The sequence below is a fragment of the Anoplopoma fimbria genome, chromosome 1, assembly GCF_027596085.1.
Source record: "Anoplopoma fimbria isolate UVic2021 breed Golden Eagle Sablefish chromosome 1, Afim_UVic_2022, whole genome shotgun sequence".
NCBI lineage: Eukaryota > Metazoa > Chordata > Actinopteri > Perciformes > Anoplopomatidae > Anoplopoma > Anoplopoma fimbria.
In genome coordinates, this window is record NC_072449.1 from 6,716,591 (window position 1) to 6,733,546 (window position 16,956).

General features: G+C 39.0%; 2 protein-coding genes across 4 annotated transcripts; one reads left to right on the plus strand and one right to left on the minus strand.

Moving 5' to 3' along the window:
• The first annotated feature begins 1,316 nt into the window (after positions 1 to 1,316).
• LOC129090801 (sodium- and chloride-dependent GABA transporter 2-like) lies at positions 1,317 to 7,976 on the plus strand. Its single transcript, XM_054598281.1, has 14 exons — positions 1,317 to 1,468; positions 1,551 to 1,685; positions 2,874 to 3,014; positions 3,457 to 3,544; positions 3,649 to 3,781; positions 3,864 to 3,998; positions 4,070 to 4,173; positions 4,307 to 4,431; positions 5,604 to 5,716; positions 5,801 to 5,938; positions 6,106 to 6,208; positions 6,758 to 6,858; positions 6,960 to 7,130; positions 7,690 to 7,976. The coding sequence occupies exons 1-14, from the start codon at positions 1,324 to 1,326 to the stop codon at positions 7,798 to 7,800; spliced, it is 1,743 nt and encodes a 580-aa protein (XP_054454256.1). The 5' UTR covers positions 1,317 to 1,323; the 3' UTR covers positions 7,801 to 7,976.
• Positions 7,977 to 9,117: 1,141 nt separating this feature from the next.
• Positions 9,118 to 16,294, minus strand: si:ch211-132b12.7 (uncharacterized protein LOC564531 homolog). 3 transcript variants are annotated; one of them, XM_054598284.1, is made up of 6 exons: positions 16,245 to 16,294; positions 15,992 to 16,071; positions 15,143 to 15,204; positions 13,010 to 13,192; positions 12,095 to 12,285; positions 9,118 to 10,690 (listed from the first exon to the last, which is right to left on the minus strand). In XM_054598284.1, the coding sequence occupies exons 4-6, from the start codon at positions 13,182 to 13,184 to the stop codon at positions 9,695 to 9,697; spliced, it is 1,362 nt and encodes a 453-aa protein (XP_054454259.1). In that variant the 5' UTR covers positions 13,185 to 13,192; positions 15,143 to 15,204; positions 15,992 to 16,071; positions 16,245 to 16,294; the 3' UTR covers positions 9,118 to 9,694. The 3 variants fall into 3 exon arrangements, with proteins under 3 accessions (XP_054454259.1, XP_054454257.1, XP_054454260.1); XM_054598282.1 differs by having other exon boundaries at positions 15,992 to 16,120; positions 16,245 to 16,262; XM_054598285.1 differs by lacking the exons at positions 15,143 to 15,204; positions 16,245 to 16,294 and having other exon boundaries at positions 15,992 to 16,219.
• Between the last annotated feature and the right edge of the window lie 662 nt (positions 16,295 to 16,956).

Below are 16,956 nucleotides of genomic sequence, written 5' to 3' on the forward strand. Positions count from 1 at the left end.
TTCTGGACATCTGGTATCACAAAGAAAACATTAATGCCATGGAGTGAATAATTTGGACTTAACTTTTCAGCAAGGAGATAATAATAATAATTATGTTGGACTGAAAGAAAAAAACAATTAAAGCAACTTGAAAATGAACAAACATGCATGTGTGCACAGTGTGACTGAACATAGATCAACACTTGAAAAACAAGATTAACATCATTTTTGTACCTTACAGTTTCTAGGATATAGAAGTCTTATAATGTGTAACTGTTAAACAGTAGGCCATTATCAGAACATGAATGACTTTTATTATGGAAATAACTTATCGCCTGAGTAAGTAAAAGTAATCACATATTCTTAGACACCTTGTGGGTTATCAGATGTCAGCCCTGTGGTCCATTTATCAGGCGTGGTGTGTGATAAAATGCAGATAAGAACAGATACAGCACAATAAATAAAAACATAAGGTGGATAATTAAACTACTTGATACTCACAGAAAAAAAATGACATCACAGTGAGAATAATGTTAGAAAAAAGTTATTTGTTTTGGCTAGTACATATATTTAAATGGACAAATGGTCATATTTAAGGCCAGATAAAATGTGATGAAATGTGATTTTATTAGTAACCCCTCGTCTTTGTCTCCTCTGCTCTCACAATGACTTTGAAGTGACTTTTACAGCCGACGTACCAAAGTGTTTGAATGTCTAATGGCAGCTCTTTGTAAGCATTACATTACATTACATTACATTACATTACAGTCATTTAGCAGACGCTTTTATCCAAAGCGACTAAACAAAGTATGTGTTTAAATATGTACACATGAAAAGTCCAGAGGAAGGCAATAAAGTGGACGAATAGGAGGAATAAGGCATGGCAGAAGTTGTGCAACATGTTGAATTTCATTCAACACTGTACACACATACCACGAGAACATATTGAGAAAGCAACCTGCTGCGCCTCTTTTCAACTCCCTTGCAAACAGTTGCCTCTTTGACACATCTGAAGGAACACAAGAGGAATATTTGAGCTAAAGAAGACAAGACATTTATAAAACATTATTTGATTCCTTTGATTAATAACTAATTTGTGTTACACAACAACAAGGAATTTGGACTTTTCTAATCAGTTGTCATTTAGTTATTGAAATGTATGCTCAGACTGGGCGATAATTTACATTTCCATTTAGAACTGATTAACTGGTCAGGCAGTTGCTGATTACATGATGACACAGAATCATTAGTGAATATAAAGCCAGAGAACACCTCGATCCAAGGCATGTTGGTTTAGAGGACGATTGGGTTTCGGACTGATCTTTTGGGAATGTTGAATAAACCATGTCCAACAAACAAAAGTCAGTGGAGGTGGAGGAGAGAGGACACTGGGGCAGCAAGGTGGAGTTTCTCCTGGCTGTGGCGGGAAATGTTGTCGGCCTCGGCAACGTGTGGAGGTTTCCTTACCTCTGCTACAAAAACGGAGGGGGTAAGTAAATGTGAGGCTCACTACTTGATACCTTCAAAATCTTTAGGACATGTATGCATTGTTGTATACTTTGTAAGCTCAGGTGCATTCCTGGTGCCATATCTGGTGTTCGTGGTGACCTGTGGCCTACCCCTGTTCCTGCTGGAGACAACTATAGGCCAGTACACCCAGCAGGGCGGCATCACATGCTGGAGGAAGCTATGCCCACTGGTGGAAGGTAAGATGTTCAGGACTTAACTGAAGATTCACTGGAAACAATCAGTGAACGATGGATTTGCTTAAAGAGTAGCTGGTAGCTTTATTGTAGGCTGATGTACCATATTAGTTTAATGTTAAACAAGGGGGTGTGGGGGGGACTGTACACTCTGAACTCTTAACTAGGATGGGTTAAATGCATGTATGTGCCTGTATGCATATGATAACTGTAATTAAGTGTTTGAGGCAGTCACAGATTAAATCAGCCAGTCTGACACTGACACAGACTTATGAAACACAACATGTCAGAGCTCTGGCATGAATGTCAGTAGGGCAAACATTGACAAACTGGTGACTGCATGTCCTCCGTGAAAAAATTATAATAATAGTTAAAAAAGGGCTTTTTTTTTTCAGTTGTATTGCTAAGAGATTATTTTAATAAATAGATTATTTAAAAGGGGAATACAATTTTGTTTACAGGTCTTGGGAAAGACTTCTGCTCATGAAAAAGAGAAAGCATTTTGTTGCTAAAAAGCATTTTGTGCAACATTTTTGGCATTGCTAAGTGTGGGTTGGGGCTAAGAACTTAAAGGTTGAAAATAAAAAGGAATCTGAGGATGTAGAGTTAGAAAGAAGTGAGTTTACCAGAGTTTTGCAGCTCATTTTGTATTTTTTTCATGAATAAGGAGAATGCATGAAACTGAAACATCTCAGCCTTTTTTTTTTTAAATGTCTTTTAAGTACACTGCTTTATCTATGTAGTGCTCTTATACAATTTTGAAATCAACTTTAGCAGTGCCTGATATTTTTGTATTCCAATCATAGTGACATTACAGCAACAAACAGTAGTTTTTAAGATTCAATTTATGAAACAGTTATGAAAATTGAATGATTGTTGATGTTTAGGGTTAGGTTAAATATCAGCTACACACCTGGGTACAATCTTAAATTTGATCACATGTCATTATGTAGAAGTCACAGAGATATTTTAGAGAAAAAACAGAGTTTCTTTTTTCATTTTGCTTTTTAAAAATACATTTTGTAAATATTCTTTTGTATATCTATTTATCATTATGGAAAATAAGTTTCTCACAGTGAGCGAGCAGTTTTAGTGGTACATAGGGTCAGTGAGGTTTCTGTGAACCTGACCGTCAAGCGGTTTAATGGTTAAATGGAGGGCGTCATAATGTTTGTCTTTGTGGCCTGGCAGGCATCGGCTACGCGGGGCAGCTGATCCTCTTCTACAGCTGCATGACCTACATCATTATTCTGTCCTGGGCTCTGCTCTACTTGGTGTTCTCCTTCAGCTCACAGCTCCCCTGGGCCAGCTGTGACAACTACTGGAACACAGGTAACATGGAGACTGTCACATGCATTTAGGTTGACTTGTATAAGAAGTACTAACATTAATGTTATAATAGCAGACATCAACACTCCAGTGAATTTTCTGTCAATTAAAAAAACCTTCCATAAAGTTGGGGGACTTTTGAGATACAGAATTTTAAAAAGTAAGGTCAAAATGAAACAACAGAATATAGATATTTAGACTTTTACACCCTAATATGGGTCAAGTTTCAGAACCATTGCATCCTAAATTGACAATAATGCAACTGGATAGCATTTTTAACTACAACCTCCCTGTCTGCTAAATGTATACATCTTTTAAACTCCACATCAATAGCTTGTAATGCAAGCTGTTTGTTAAAGATTTGAAGTCTCAAGCCCAAATCAAACTAATTCCTCAGACTTTTGCAACCCTAAGACTTGTGTGTTTTGTCTGACTATTCTTCCAGATAACTGCATAGACTTTTCCACCCAAAATAAAACCTTTGAATGGACCAACCAGACCAACACAACCTTTGCTGCCACAGAGTTCTGGGAGTATGTATATTAATAGACAAACTTAGTCTCAAGGTAGATTCAAATCTGCCAAAAATCTTCATCTTAATATTCTCAATAAAAACACATATTTTTTGTCCTTTTAGACGTCGAGTGCTTGCTATCTCGAGCGGGATTGAGGAGATAGGCAGCATCAGATGGGATATTCTGTTGTGCCTCATTGTGATGTGGATCACCTGCTACTTCTGCATCTGGAAAGGGGTCAAGTCTACAGGAAAGGTATTTACATAAGCCCTCAAAAAGTGGTAAAACCGACAGAGTTTATGTCTAAATGCTTTAAACGGTTGTCTTTTTTCCCCAGGTGGTGTATTTCACTGCTACCTTCCCATACGTGATGTTGGTTATTCTTTTGATCCGTGGACTCACTCTTCCTGGGGCTCTAGACGGAGTATTGTTCTACCTTCTGCCTGAACCCTCAAGACTCACAGACCCTCAGGTAGGAGATTTAAGATATGATGTGACAGTGTGAAGTTCATGGACACATTTACTCACTGTTTGTTGGAACAGGTTTGGATGGACGCCGGGGCTCAGATCCTCTTCTCCTACAGCGTGGGCGTGGGCTCCTTAACTGTGCTCGGCAGCTACAACACCTACAACAACAACTGCTATAAGTGAGTATCCTTCAGTGTTTGAATGAGCTTGACATCAACTCTGACATCAGAACTACGCAGTAACAGATTAAAAAAAGTATCTATTACATGCTATGAATTCATTGATTGCACATTTTTGTGTGTGTTTTTGCAGAGACTGTCTGTGGCTGTGTTTGCTGAACAGTGGTACCAGTGTGGTAGCTGGGTTTGCAGTCTTCTCTGTGCTGGGATTCATGGCTCACGAGCAGGGCGTTCCCATAGCAGAAGTGGCCGAGTCAGGTAATGCAAGGCATCAGAGGATATATTCAGAAAGAAGCAAAGTATCCAACATTTCACAAAAAAATAAAAAAACAAATATTAAAGAACTAATCACCTCACAAACCTTCAAATTAAACTTGTGACCTTCTGGGGCGGCCTGGCCCCTAGGTTTGGAGCCACAGGACTAAACTACCTAACTGTGTATAAGGTAGTTGAATCTAGCTCCACCTGCAGCTACAACTGTAAAATGCTGCTTATACACTGATGAATCAATATTTAGAATCCAACACTTCAGATATAACGTTTCAGCTTTAGTACTTTTACTTAAGTAGGACTTTGACTGCAGGACTTGTGCTTGCTATTGACTATTTTTACATTGTTGTATTGGAACCTAAAGTGGGAGTCCGAGTACTTCTTTCACCGCTAGTCCACAATGGGTAAAATGTTGCTGCCATCTTGAGGACAACCATAGACAGGACATGCACATTAACAGTTACTCAGGCTCAAGCCTGTGTGTGCATGGACTCGACAGTAAACTTTGGCACAAACGCTGTCATGTTTCTTCTCTTCCCTTCCCAAATATTGACAGTAAAAACACAATCAGACTGACTTGTATACATTTCCTCAATGATCAGCAGACACTTTGTCTATTCCTTCATTCAGTGCTCAGATTCACACCTGTAAATCTCATAATAGGTTACATGTGTACGTATTTTTTTAAACACACTTAAAGTCTAACAATATAATGGGCATTATTATAATCTGGAATTTCAAGATATCAAATGTTTTCATTTTCACTGGGGAATCTTCCTCACCAAAAAACGATGGAGACAAACTGTACATTATCGCGAGAAGAAAGATGTCACGTTGGCCATAATTATTGTTTTCAGCACAAAGATTCCAGCTCTCACAATCTGCATCCAGTTTTCTGGAAACTTAATTTTCTTGAGACACATAAAGGGATGTTTAGTAGTGTGTTGTACTTCGGCGTTTCTGCTGTTCCTGCTGTATCTTTATGATTTCCAGTAACTTGAGCTTGAGGGAGTTGTTGTTCGTTTGTTACTTAATTGATGAGATTTCCACTGCATTGCAATCTGACTCCATATCGCTTTTACTTTGCCAAGTGATCAATGCTAAATTGGTTAAACAACAAAGGCAGATAATAGACGGTGTGTGGCTTCGTTGTTTTCCAGGTCCAGGCTTGGCCTTCATTGCATACCCTCAGGCTGTAGCCATGATGCCTCTGCCCCAACTGTGGTCCATCTGCTTCTTTGTCATGCTCATCCTCCTGGGTCTGGACACACAAGTAAGATGTACTTTTGATGAACTCTGTGTGGATAAAAAAATTCTAATTTGTAAATGTACTTATTATGTTCTTGTCTCTGTACAGTTTGTTGCCATGGAGGTTGTGATGACATCCATTATCGATATGTTTCCAACGGTAATGCGCAGGCCAGGCCGGCGGGAGTGTTTCCTCCTCCTCTTCTGCCTCATATGCTTCTTCTGTCAGCTCGTCATGATCACTGAGGTCAGCATTTTGTATTATATGTACAATTATAAGCAGTATACTACTGCAAAAATATAAACTTTCATATCATGATTTTGTTTCATCATTAAAACAATATGGATGCATCTGACATATAAAGTAAAATGAATAAAGCCTTTTCAAATACATGTCTTTGCTGTGGTCTCCAGGGAGGAATGTATGTGTTCCAGATGTTTGACTACTACGCTTGTAACGGAGCCTGCATCCTCTTTCTCTGCGTGTTTGAAACCGTGGCACTGGGCTGGATATTTGGTAGGTATACTGTTTTTAAAGGGGCAATTTAATAAAGGACCTAAATAAAGTCGAGGGGGGGGACTCGCAAAGAACAGACGTAAAAGGAAAGATCAAAATCAAAGCAGCAGAGGCTGAGATATGATGACTTTTAGTCCCTTGAGTTCTGAAAACGCTGGATTACCAAAAATGCATCAAAACCCTGATGATATCATTGTGGTTATTTTTTTAGTATCTCTATCCTTAAAGTAAACTAATGAGTGAATTTCCCTTTTAATTACATCGTCATTCACAAACATAAGATAAGATAAGATAAGATAAGTTTAGAATAAGTTTAAGATAAAATAGGATAATCCTTTATTAGTCCCACAGCGGGGAAATTTGCAGGATTACAGCAGCAGTGGAGTGGATATTGCAAACAAGAGACATAAGTAAAACAACTAAATCAAAACAAGTATAATAAATAAGTAAAAAACTTTAAAATACAACAATAATGAAATTATTATATAAACTGACATTAGTCTGATGTAATCATTAATTACTCATCATCCAACCTGATCTCTGATAAAGGGGCAGAGCGGTTGTACGGCATCATTAAGGACATGACAGGTGTGAACGCCAACCCGTTCTTTAAAATCTGCTGGCTTTACTTCACCCCACTGGTCTTACTGGTGAGTAACACTTAATATTGGATTTTTTATGCTAGAGAAATTCTTACACTGAAATGTGCAGATAACTTGTGACTCCCTCTTTTTATTGTTTTTTTTCACAGGGCTCTTTTATATATTCTTTAGTTGAGTACCAGCCTCTGACGTTTAATCGCTGGTACGTGTACCCGGCCTGGGCCTACGTGTTGGGCTGGGTTATGACCTTTTCCTCCATCCTGCTCGTGCCGGGATGGGCGCTGTATAAACTGGGAACTGGGACTGGGAGCTTCAAACAGGTGGGTCAACTGTGTAATTGATTTTGCTAATTAAATCAAGAAATCGCATGGTGTATTTGTCATAAGGGAAACATTGAGTATGCGCCGATAACAAGCAAAAGACAAATGTATGTCTGCAGATTGTATCACCATACTCATGTATTTTTAAATGTTTTAAAAAGCTCAGAAAAATAACTCAAGCTTCCTTTAAAATATACAAAGTTTCTGAGACATCCTAAAAGAGTTGTAATTTTTAGGATTATTATGATGATTATTAGGCTGTAACCTGAGGGTCTTTAATAGTGCAAAATGTTTAAGTGTATTGATCAAAGCACAGTGTTGATTTTCAAAGTACAAGCTACTCTCTCCTTAGTTTGCCTCAATATGAAGGAGCTAACTTCCAACAGCCAACATGCAGCATCATTGATATTGATTATTGCATGAACGCTGTTGAACACTGCCACCATGCTATAACACATAGGGCCTACTATGAAACCACCTCAAAACAATGTGGCAGGTCTTTTTTTTTTTTACATATTTGCTTCAAGTTATTGGTAAATATTTCTCTAAATTTTTTTAGCGTTTCCATCATCTGTGCCAACCGGCACCTGAGTGCTCACTGACCAAAATCGAAGAAGCTGAGCTGCAACACATCACTGAGGAAGATCTGCACTGGCTCAATTCCAGTTGATATCAAACATCAAATGATCCTGTTTATCCTCTTTATCAACTACATTTATGTGTACAAAAAACTTTCCTTTTAATCTTTCTGCTTATATCTTGATCATATTTTCTTTCAGTAACTTTGTTCTATAGGGTTCTATAGAAATAAAGTTTGGGCAATAAACAGGCTGGTTAGATTGTGATATTACTTTTTCTGCTTTTCTTAAGTCTACAATCTCAAAATCAAAGACAAGCAAGAAATGACTTATTTATTTTATCTCTATAGTGCTGGCTTTTTAAATTTGATTTTTTTTTAAATTCACATCTTAATCAGATTCCTATTTTAATCCAAAATATACAATAATAACATTTATAGTTAAACTAACTGTTTACACTATGCCTACAATATATGAGAGTTATCTGTGCAAAATGCAGTCGATATTTCAAGAGATCCCATAAAAATATATTGAAAATACACCACAGGAAACACTCCTTAACGTACTAATTATAAGTTCTTGTCATAACATAATCACTCCTTTATTTCAAAAGGATAAAAGAGTGCAGAGTTTTCTTTGTCGCCATAGAGCTCAACAGATGAACTCAGAAGGATTAATTAAAGATCCCAGGAACTCATTAGAGAATCATATTACCATAACGAGGCTGAACTTGAAAAGACATATGATGAAATGAAAAAGTATGCTCTTCATTTATTGCTTTATTTAAATACCATGACATTATGAAAAATACAATGTGAAACACTTTTCAGTTTGTCAGATTCATAAGCACAAAGAAATGGATGACAAATAATTCACTTATCACATGATTATAACCAATTAAGGTACGTACTTTCATCAAAGTTAAAACAGACAACAAAGCTGCTGCATGAGAGGAAACAATTTAACCGATTATCTTTGAGATGCTGAGTTAAATTCTTTCTATTTTAATATGATGTGTGCTGTATTTGTGAAATGAATATGATATGAGAACCTGTGACAATGATGTGCCTGGTAAAGCAAAAAACAGCAAGTGAAAAAAGAGCAATTAAGGCATGGATGACAAGTATTTGGATAGAAGTCCTCGTGGCAGTCCAGTGTTGTGCAGTTTGTGATGTTACGGAGAGATTTTCTCTGCAGCATTAAGCTCATATTTGTGCCTCAAGTGCTACATGTTTCCCTGAAAGTGCCATTTTTCTGGGAGCCTTCGGCAGCATCGTTTAGAAGGCACCAATCTTATTTGGATCTCTCTCTCTCTCTCTCTCTCTCTCTCTCTCTCTCTCTCTCTCTCTCTCTCTCTCTATCTCTCTCTCTCTCTCTCTCTCTCTCTCTCTCTCTCTCTCTCTCTCTCTCTCTCTCTCTCTCTCTCTCTCTCTCTCTCTCTCTCTCTCTCTCTCTCTCTCTCATACAGAAGGTTATAAGAAAGCATTTCCACAACATCTATCTACCGGGGGATGGATTTATTCATATATATCGTCTGGTGTGAGAACGAAACAACCGACTGAAGTAGTAATATATACTGTATTGCCCCCTGTGTGTAAACCAATTTCCTCTGCCTCCCGGGGAAACACATATTATTTTCACATAATCCTTTAAGTGGCTCGAAAGCAGAGACCCTCTCCACATCTGAGTGGTTCTATAAAAAAAATCTGCAGTGGTATACTGAATTGCACTCGAGAGAATGAAATCAGCTTTCAGATGTCAAAAACACTTTATTTTGGTGAAAAACTGCAGACAAAACACGTACTGCAACATGTACAATAAGTACGAGTCATTGCTGGTTTCCCATTGACCCGCAGAGGGGATCATTCGCACAATCCCTATAAAACTAAGTTTAAATAACCCGGGATGAACCATTAAAGCCACACATATTATTAAAAAAGAAAGCCCTGAGTACTCGCTCTACCTTTGAATGCACTGCAGGTTGTGCTAATCGGTAGAACTGTCAGGAGGCATAAAGGTGTCTTTCTCTGACGATGTATCTCCGGCATTGAGCTCCATGCCCGAGTTAAAGATTTGTATGGTGGTGAGAATGCGAGACGACGAGCTCGCAGCACCTGGTGGCCCGTCGGCGTCGCCTGTGGCAACACCCGCTGGTTGACTGGCAGAATCTGGATTGCATGGAATTTGAAAATCTTGCAGTTTTTTAATGTTTGGGTAGCCGCCAGACTCGGCCATAGCTCTGTGTAGATGTTCGAAGGCTGTGGTATCGCCCCAGGTACAGCCGGGGTTGCTCACGGCCCGGAACAGCAGCTCCGTGTGCTGGCGGAGCTGGGCAATGTCTCGCTCGGTGGCGTTGCTCTGCCGCAGCAGCTCCTTCGTGCGCAGCGTTATGTCCAACAGACCCGATTGTCTCAGGATCTCCACTGTGTTGAGGAAACGGTGTTGGCGAGTTCTGGAGGTGCCGTTTCTGTGAGGCCCTCTGGTTTTGAGTGTGGAGGAGGTGGCGTACGGACCTGAACCAGACGGGGAGCTTTGGCTCAGGGAGACAGTAGTGGGACTGGAAGAGGATGGACCATCTGTGGTTGAAGAGGAACATGGCAGCCTGGAGGTTAAGGCTGCTAATTTGGGTTGCTCATGAAGATGCTCAGGTAGACTCCTGATCACAGGCGTGTCATCAGCCTCGTGTTCTGTGCACACTCTCTTGCTGAGATTCTGTGATTCATCATTGGATGGTGGTTTATCAGGCGGCTTCTTGCTGGGGTGTGGGGCAATGCGCGGGTAGGAGTTGAGAATGGGTATGTAAGTGCCATTTATCTTCCTCCCTGTGACGTTGGACCTCCGGGACATGGGCTTGTGGAGCTGACGAGAGGCCGGCGACGTGCTAGGCTGCTGGAAGAGGATCATATGGGCAGAACCAGAACTGCTGTCTTCCCTGCTTGAATTTCTCTCAGGCAGCTGATCTCTTTTCTGGATCATGTCCGGCTGGCGGGACAGGGAGGAAGAAGGAAGCAAGTGCGAGACGTAGATTAAACACGAGGGGACTGTATGCTCATCTCCTAATTTGATGCCATCATGATACAAATTTGAAATGTGTTGCAGGTTTAAGTATTGCGATTTTACAAGTACTATTTATTAATGTATTGCCAGACCATGGGAAAAAGTTAAATCACACACTTCAAGAGACTTTTACTTTGGAAAGTCTCTAAATTGATACTTTACAAATATTACATTTTCAGCATGTTTGTAGTCAGAGATGTCCTGAAGTCAAATCAAATCATTGTCAGGAATTATTGAGAAATGCTTCTATGGCACCTCAAGCAGTCAGAGCTATTTCAAGGTACAAATATGTGACTTTTACTTTTGAATATCTCTAAAGTCAGACAGTAAAAATGCTTGATGCTCACTGCCTGGTTTGAACGTCTGTCAGGCTCTTGATTTATGAGATGAGAGGTAATGCTCAAACCCATTGACTAGCTTTGTGACTCTGCTTTCATGTGTTTTTATGTACCATTTTAAATCCTTAATGTTAACGTCTCTGTCTAAATTGTACATGCCAGGCTGAACACCCATGTGCCGTCCTCTTTGTTTACCTTTTTTTTTTTACCCCTCTGGGCTTCCCCTGGCATCAAAATCTGTGAGTGTGACAGTGAGACTATGACAGTGGCAATACGATATCTGTCCGGGACAGAGTTTGCGTGCAGCTTAAGCCATGTCTACCTCTGTTTTCCTGTCAATGTGTGAAACCCATATTATTTCCACACTTTGCTGCATATGTAGTGTTACCATACTTTGGCATTAAAATGTCAGGGTCTAGGTCGTATCCCCGTGGATCTTGGACTGGCCGCAAATGTTTTGCTTTAAGGATTGGGCTTCGTTTTTCTTGAAATGGATATGACGTCACGTTACTCAAAGAACGCAACAATAAAAGCACTAGCTTCATACCTCCGCATAGACTAATATGAAGCAATTATATCAAATTAGGCTTTAAAAACTTGAATACATAAACAAAAACAAAAATCATGATACCATAGAAAATCTATTTTTCCCACCATTATTAGACACAGTGTACATTACACACAAATGAGTATATTTAGCTCATTTTAAAAAATGTTGAATTTACTTTTGTCCCTCCCTGTTTTGGTGGTAGAGGCATAATGAAAACTCCCTTCCTGTCCTTTACCAGAAAATAAATACTACCACATACGGATGCAAAATATGTCAACACTCACTTTGCAATTAAGTTTATAACATTTTCTATTTATACCTTTTCGGGTTTTACTTTCCTCAGTCCCAAATCTTGCTCTGGTGCTCTGCTCTGGTGTACATTATCTGCAGAGGGATAGTGTGTTCTCCTGACCTCACTGTCTGAGCTAACCCGTGTCTTACCTGCTTAATCACAATGTTATTGATGATGTAGATGGGTGGGAGCTCGCGGTCTGCTGGCGTCAGGGTAGGTTTCCCCGGATCCTCTCGCCGAAGATCTCTATTTTGTCCTGGCCGTGAGGTTTCTGCACGCTCGCCACCTCTGCACTGGCTTTTGTTGCTCTGCTGGTCCTCCACATCTGTCTGATGCCCGTCTGTTGGAAGAAATAGATGCTGACTGAAACAGAGTAAAGCCACGCTCGAAGTGACTTCTTTTGTGACGTAGGTTGGGAGTTTTACAAATTGATATATTTTTTCATATCAACTTTTATCAAAATATGCAAAAAAAAAAAATCTTTCTTTTCACAAAAGGGAAGAGAGGTAGACCAGACATGCTTTCATATGTTCAGATGTCCACTTCATGAGGCAGCAGGAAGCTGATGCTTAAACACACAACCAAACCAACCAAGGACGTCTTATGGTCGATAAGTGAGATATTCTCAACTGGCAAAGTCAGTCACCTGAACTCAGTCTAGCTGTGCAGGTACAGTATTTAACTTGTTGCATCATCTGTCTATGAGTCATAGACTTCAGACAGTCATTTGCATAACAGGATTTGTAACCAAATAAGTGTATGTAACCTATCTTCGATTCATTTATGTCCACATATATTAAGAATAAATAGTCCTACACACTTTATCGGATGTGGATGTAACAGCAATAAAATTAAACCTGAAAGTCAGCACAATAACCTTGTTGTCATAGTCTCAATACAAATAAAGAATGTCCTATCTATTATGTACTGCACTGTTTACCCCATTCAGCTTGTATTTCTGAGCTGACTTGTGAAGATATATGGGTGTGTATGGGAAATAGCCGTAGAGAATAAAACTTGGCAAATTGTCTCGCTCTGGTTACACATTTACCATATTCACTCACCAGAGTAGCCAGAGTCTTTCTCTGAACTGCAGCGTGAGGCCCTCCCAGTGGAGTCGTCTGCGTCTTTGGTATCACGCATTGCCAGCAGAGTCATACGGTTGCTCTTGTTTTTAGCATTCTTGCTGGATGTAGCGCAAGAACTGTGCTCCCCCGAGCAAGGCTGTTCCTTCGGCATGCTGGACCCTGATGAGAGAAAACATAGTCTGTGTCTTAATAGCAGAAATTGACAGCATAAAAACAAAAAAGAAATGTTGCACTCGTGATTCGGAAGTCTGTGTTGGCACTGTGATGGACTTGTGACCTGCTCGGGTTGTACCATGACTATCACCCACTGCATTCTGGGATAGGATCAGCCTCAATTGCGTAATTTTTTTTATTTTTTTCCATTTTGACTGCAACATCATTAAAAAAGGCAAAATAAACACTGAAGTGATCGATGGTATTCATTGACATCACTGCCAGACAGCACACTTTTTAATTAAGGAAATGAGTGCCGTTATTGCTCCATAACTTTTCAAAATCGTATAATATAACTAAAGCTCCTCTTCTCTGTAATATTGGACAGTGTGTATAATTCGCCTGTGTTCTTTCTTGTGCAACACCATTTCAATAGAGTTTCCAAGTTTTTTTTTTCCTCATGTGAATCCACAAGGTGTGGATTAACCGAGGTAACTTGCACTCGCAATAGTGACATCATATCCATTCACAAAAATAATACCTCATAGAGAATCGTGGCTAAAATGTAGTGCCACATGAAGTCATAATATAAGCATATACAGTGCTATAATGCTACATGTATATACAGTACCAGTCAGAAGTTTGGACACACCTTCTCATTCAATGGTTTTTCTTTATTTTTATTTTTTTCTACATTGTAGATTAATATTGAAGACATCCAAACTATGAAGGAACACATATGGAATTATGTGGTAAACAAACAAATGCTCAACAAACCAGAATATGTTTTATATTTTACATTCTTCAAAGTAGTTGAATGAGAAGGTGTGTCCAAACTTTTGACCGGTACTTTATACACATTTGGTTCAAGTTCATGAGAAATCAAAATAAGTCCATTTGTAATTGTAATTGTAATTACACCTTTCCCACTGTGTTTGTGCATACATGTGTGTACATGTATTTACATGGAGACAAAGGAATGCATGTGTTGTTTTTTTGAGTCTACAGAGAAATCAGAGCCTGTTATAGTTAACCCAAATAACACGCAGGTAACATCCTTTAGCTATTACTTTTAGTTACACAAACTTTACAATTTGTAAAGCAGTCAATGGATTTTAATGGGTTTTTTTTTTCACTTTTTGGTGTGTACTTGGGTCCTCGGCAAGGAGCTGGATTACTGTATTTGATAACAACAGATTGTACATAGGGTGGCTGAATCATCTGGGGAAATGATCAGCTAGACAACCTTTTTATAGTTGACCTTAAATGGCACAAGATGCAACACTGTGCTCTCCACTGTGAGTCTCCAATAGGAGTATGGGTGACATGTGTCTACAGGGACACAAACATCAACAATGCAGCAATGCACTTCATATTCACATTTTAGGATTTCTAACAAAAAAAGCCAAATCTACACTGCTTCAACATGTTAAAGCTCTTCAGAGGAAGAAATGCACATTAGGTAGTGATAGTGATATTTTGGCATTTATGATCAGGTCTGCCTCTCAAATGCAACATGTCTGCTATCCTAGTATGTAAAACTTTTGGTTTCGGTCATGTGTGCAACGAGGCCACACATAATCACAGAGGCAGTCAGTGGTTTCCTGAACGCAGCACATCTCGTTCTCAGCTGAAACAGCAGCAACACACCCCCCTCCTCCTCCTCCTCCTCCTCACCCCTCCTCCCACCCATATTATGTAACACTCAACTTGGAAATACGCTTCCTCTCACACTGGCACCAAACACATTACAAAATAAAAAAAAGAAAACACACACATCAAAGTGGTTTTTGTCGAAATGTACACGACAGCATAGGTCGACAGACATGTGCAAAACCAGAAAGTTATGCAAGAGTGAGAGCCTGAATAGGAAGTAAGAGAGATTTTGGCAATATTTTCTTTTTCCAAAAGCCCAAAAAAAACAAAACTCTTTCAATTCTTTTGCAGAAAACTTACCTTTAAATGTAAAAACAGCCAATTATCTCCATTGTGTGCGCACTCTTGGTGCACGGAGAGCCCTGCAGTGTCATGTTTAAATTAGTAACAGTGGAACATAAAAATGATTCGTTTTCCGGTCTTTGTCAAATAAGATAAGATGACATGCAACCGGGTGGCTGAGGTGATATAAGGCAATGTCTGTCAAGTTGGTTATAGCTCTATTAAAATCATATAAAGGTGGGTTTCAAAATAAAACACACGCATGCAAAAACAAGGACGCATTTATATAGAATACCACCTAGTTAGATAATGCTCAGTGTAAATAGCAATCCTCTTGATTTCCATGCCTGGTCAGTCTGTCATCATGCTGACCAGGCCCCCCCTGTGGATATACTGTACATTTTTATTCCTGTTCTATCTTTATTTTGTTGTATAGTATGTGTATTTATTGTCTGTGTAGTTGTATAGTATGTGTATTTATTGTCTGTGTCTGTGTAGTTGTATAGTATGTGTATTTATTGTCTGTGTCTGTGTAGTTGTGTCTGTGTAGTTGTATAGTATGTGTATTTATTGTCTGTGTAGTTGTATAGTATGTGTATTTATTGTCTGTGTAGTTGTATAGTATGTGTATTTATTGTCTGTGTCTGTGTAGTTGTATAGTATGTGTATTTATTGTCTGTGTAGTTGTATAGTATGTGTATTTATTGTCTGTGTCTGTGTAGTTGTATAGTATGTGTATTTATTGTCTGTGTAGTTGTATAGTATGTGTATTTATTGTCTGTGTAGTTGAGCTGCTGCAACACTTGAATTTCCCCCATGGGGATCAATAAAGGAATATAATAATAATAATAATTAATCAGCACTTACCTTGACGTTTATGCAATACAGGCAGCGTCCCCGGCTTTTATTTTGAAATCCTGGTGGCTGGACTCTGGGTAGCTTGACGCCTGCAGAATGCAGAGACCACGGAATGTGCAGGAAAAGTGAGGGATAAAACTAAATAAATAGCAAAAGAAGGTGATGTCATGCGAGCCTGTGTGTGTGGGCACAAGGCAAATAAAACGTGGCACATTAATGGCAGAGTTAAACATGTGGGTGGGGGGGGGATTGTCAGCGTTACCTCAGTTGAACTCGCAGACTGCAGCTGATCGGACCTCCCATCAGACACAATAAAACAATGAGCTCAACGCCCATTGGTCCGTGGGATAACTGCGACAGCCAATCAGAGAGCAGCACACGTGTAGCAGCGAGACAGTGGAACAAAAACCAAGAGTGCAACAAACAAGAGGCTCTCTGCAAAACCTGGTGTTTTCATTTGATTAAAGGCCACATTTGGGATAGAAATTTAAATATTTTAATGCACTGAGAAAGATTGATTTCAGGAAAAAAAAAAATATATATATACAGTACCAGTCAAAAGTTTGGACACACCTTCTCATTCAACTACTTTGAAGAATCTAAAATATAAAACATTCTGGTTTGTTGAGCATTTGTTTGTTTACCACATAATTCCATAATGTGTTCCTTCATAGTTTGGATGTCTTCAATATTAATCTACAATGTAGAAAAAAATAAAAATAAAGAAAACCATTGAATGAGAAGGTGTGTCCAAACTTTTGACTGGTACTTTTATAAATTTGTACACTTCTGATATTATTTTTAAATCTGGAACTTTTACTTGCAATTTTGAAAAAGTGATATAGCTTCTTTTGCAATGATCCAATGGACAATAGCCACTCTGCATTATAATTATTTATTACTTTTGAGAGGCTACTTTTACTAAGATTTGTAGCAAATACTTCTGATATTATTTTTAAATCTGGAACTTTTAC

Excerpts from the sequence above, each read along its gene's own strand:
- LOC129090801 (XM_054598281.1), top strand. The coding sequence starts at position 1,324 with ATGTCCAACAAACAAAAGTCAGTGGAGGTGGAGGAGAGAGGACACTGG. Across the intron at positions 3,015-3,456 it reads TGACAACTACTGGAACACAG|ATAACTGCATAGACTTTTCC; the intron begins GTAACATGGAGA and ends CTATTCTTCCAG. Across the intron at positions 7,131-7,689 it reads GGACTGGGAGCTTCAAACAG|CGTTTCCATCATCTGTGCCA; the intron begins GTGGGTCAACTG and ends AAATTTTTTTAG.
- si:ch211-132b12.7 (XM_054598284.1), bottom strand. The coding sequence starts at position 13,184 with ATGCCGAAGGAACAGCCTTGCTCGGGGGAGCACAGTTCTTGCGCTACA. Across the intron at positions 12,286-13,009 it reads GAAAGACTCTGGCTACTCTG|ACGGGCATCAGACAGATGTG; the intron begins GTGAGTGAATAT and ends TTCTTCCAACAG. Across the intron at positions 10,691-12,094 it reads ATAACATTGTGATTAAGCAG|CCGGACATGATCCAGAAAAG; the intron begins GTAAGACACGGG and ends CTGTCCCGCCAG.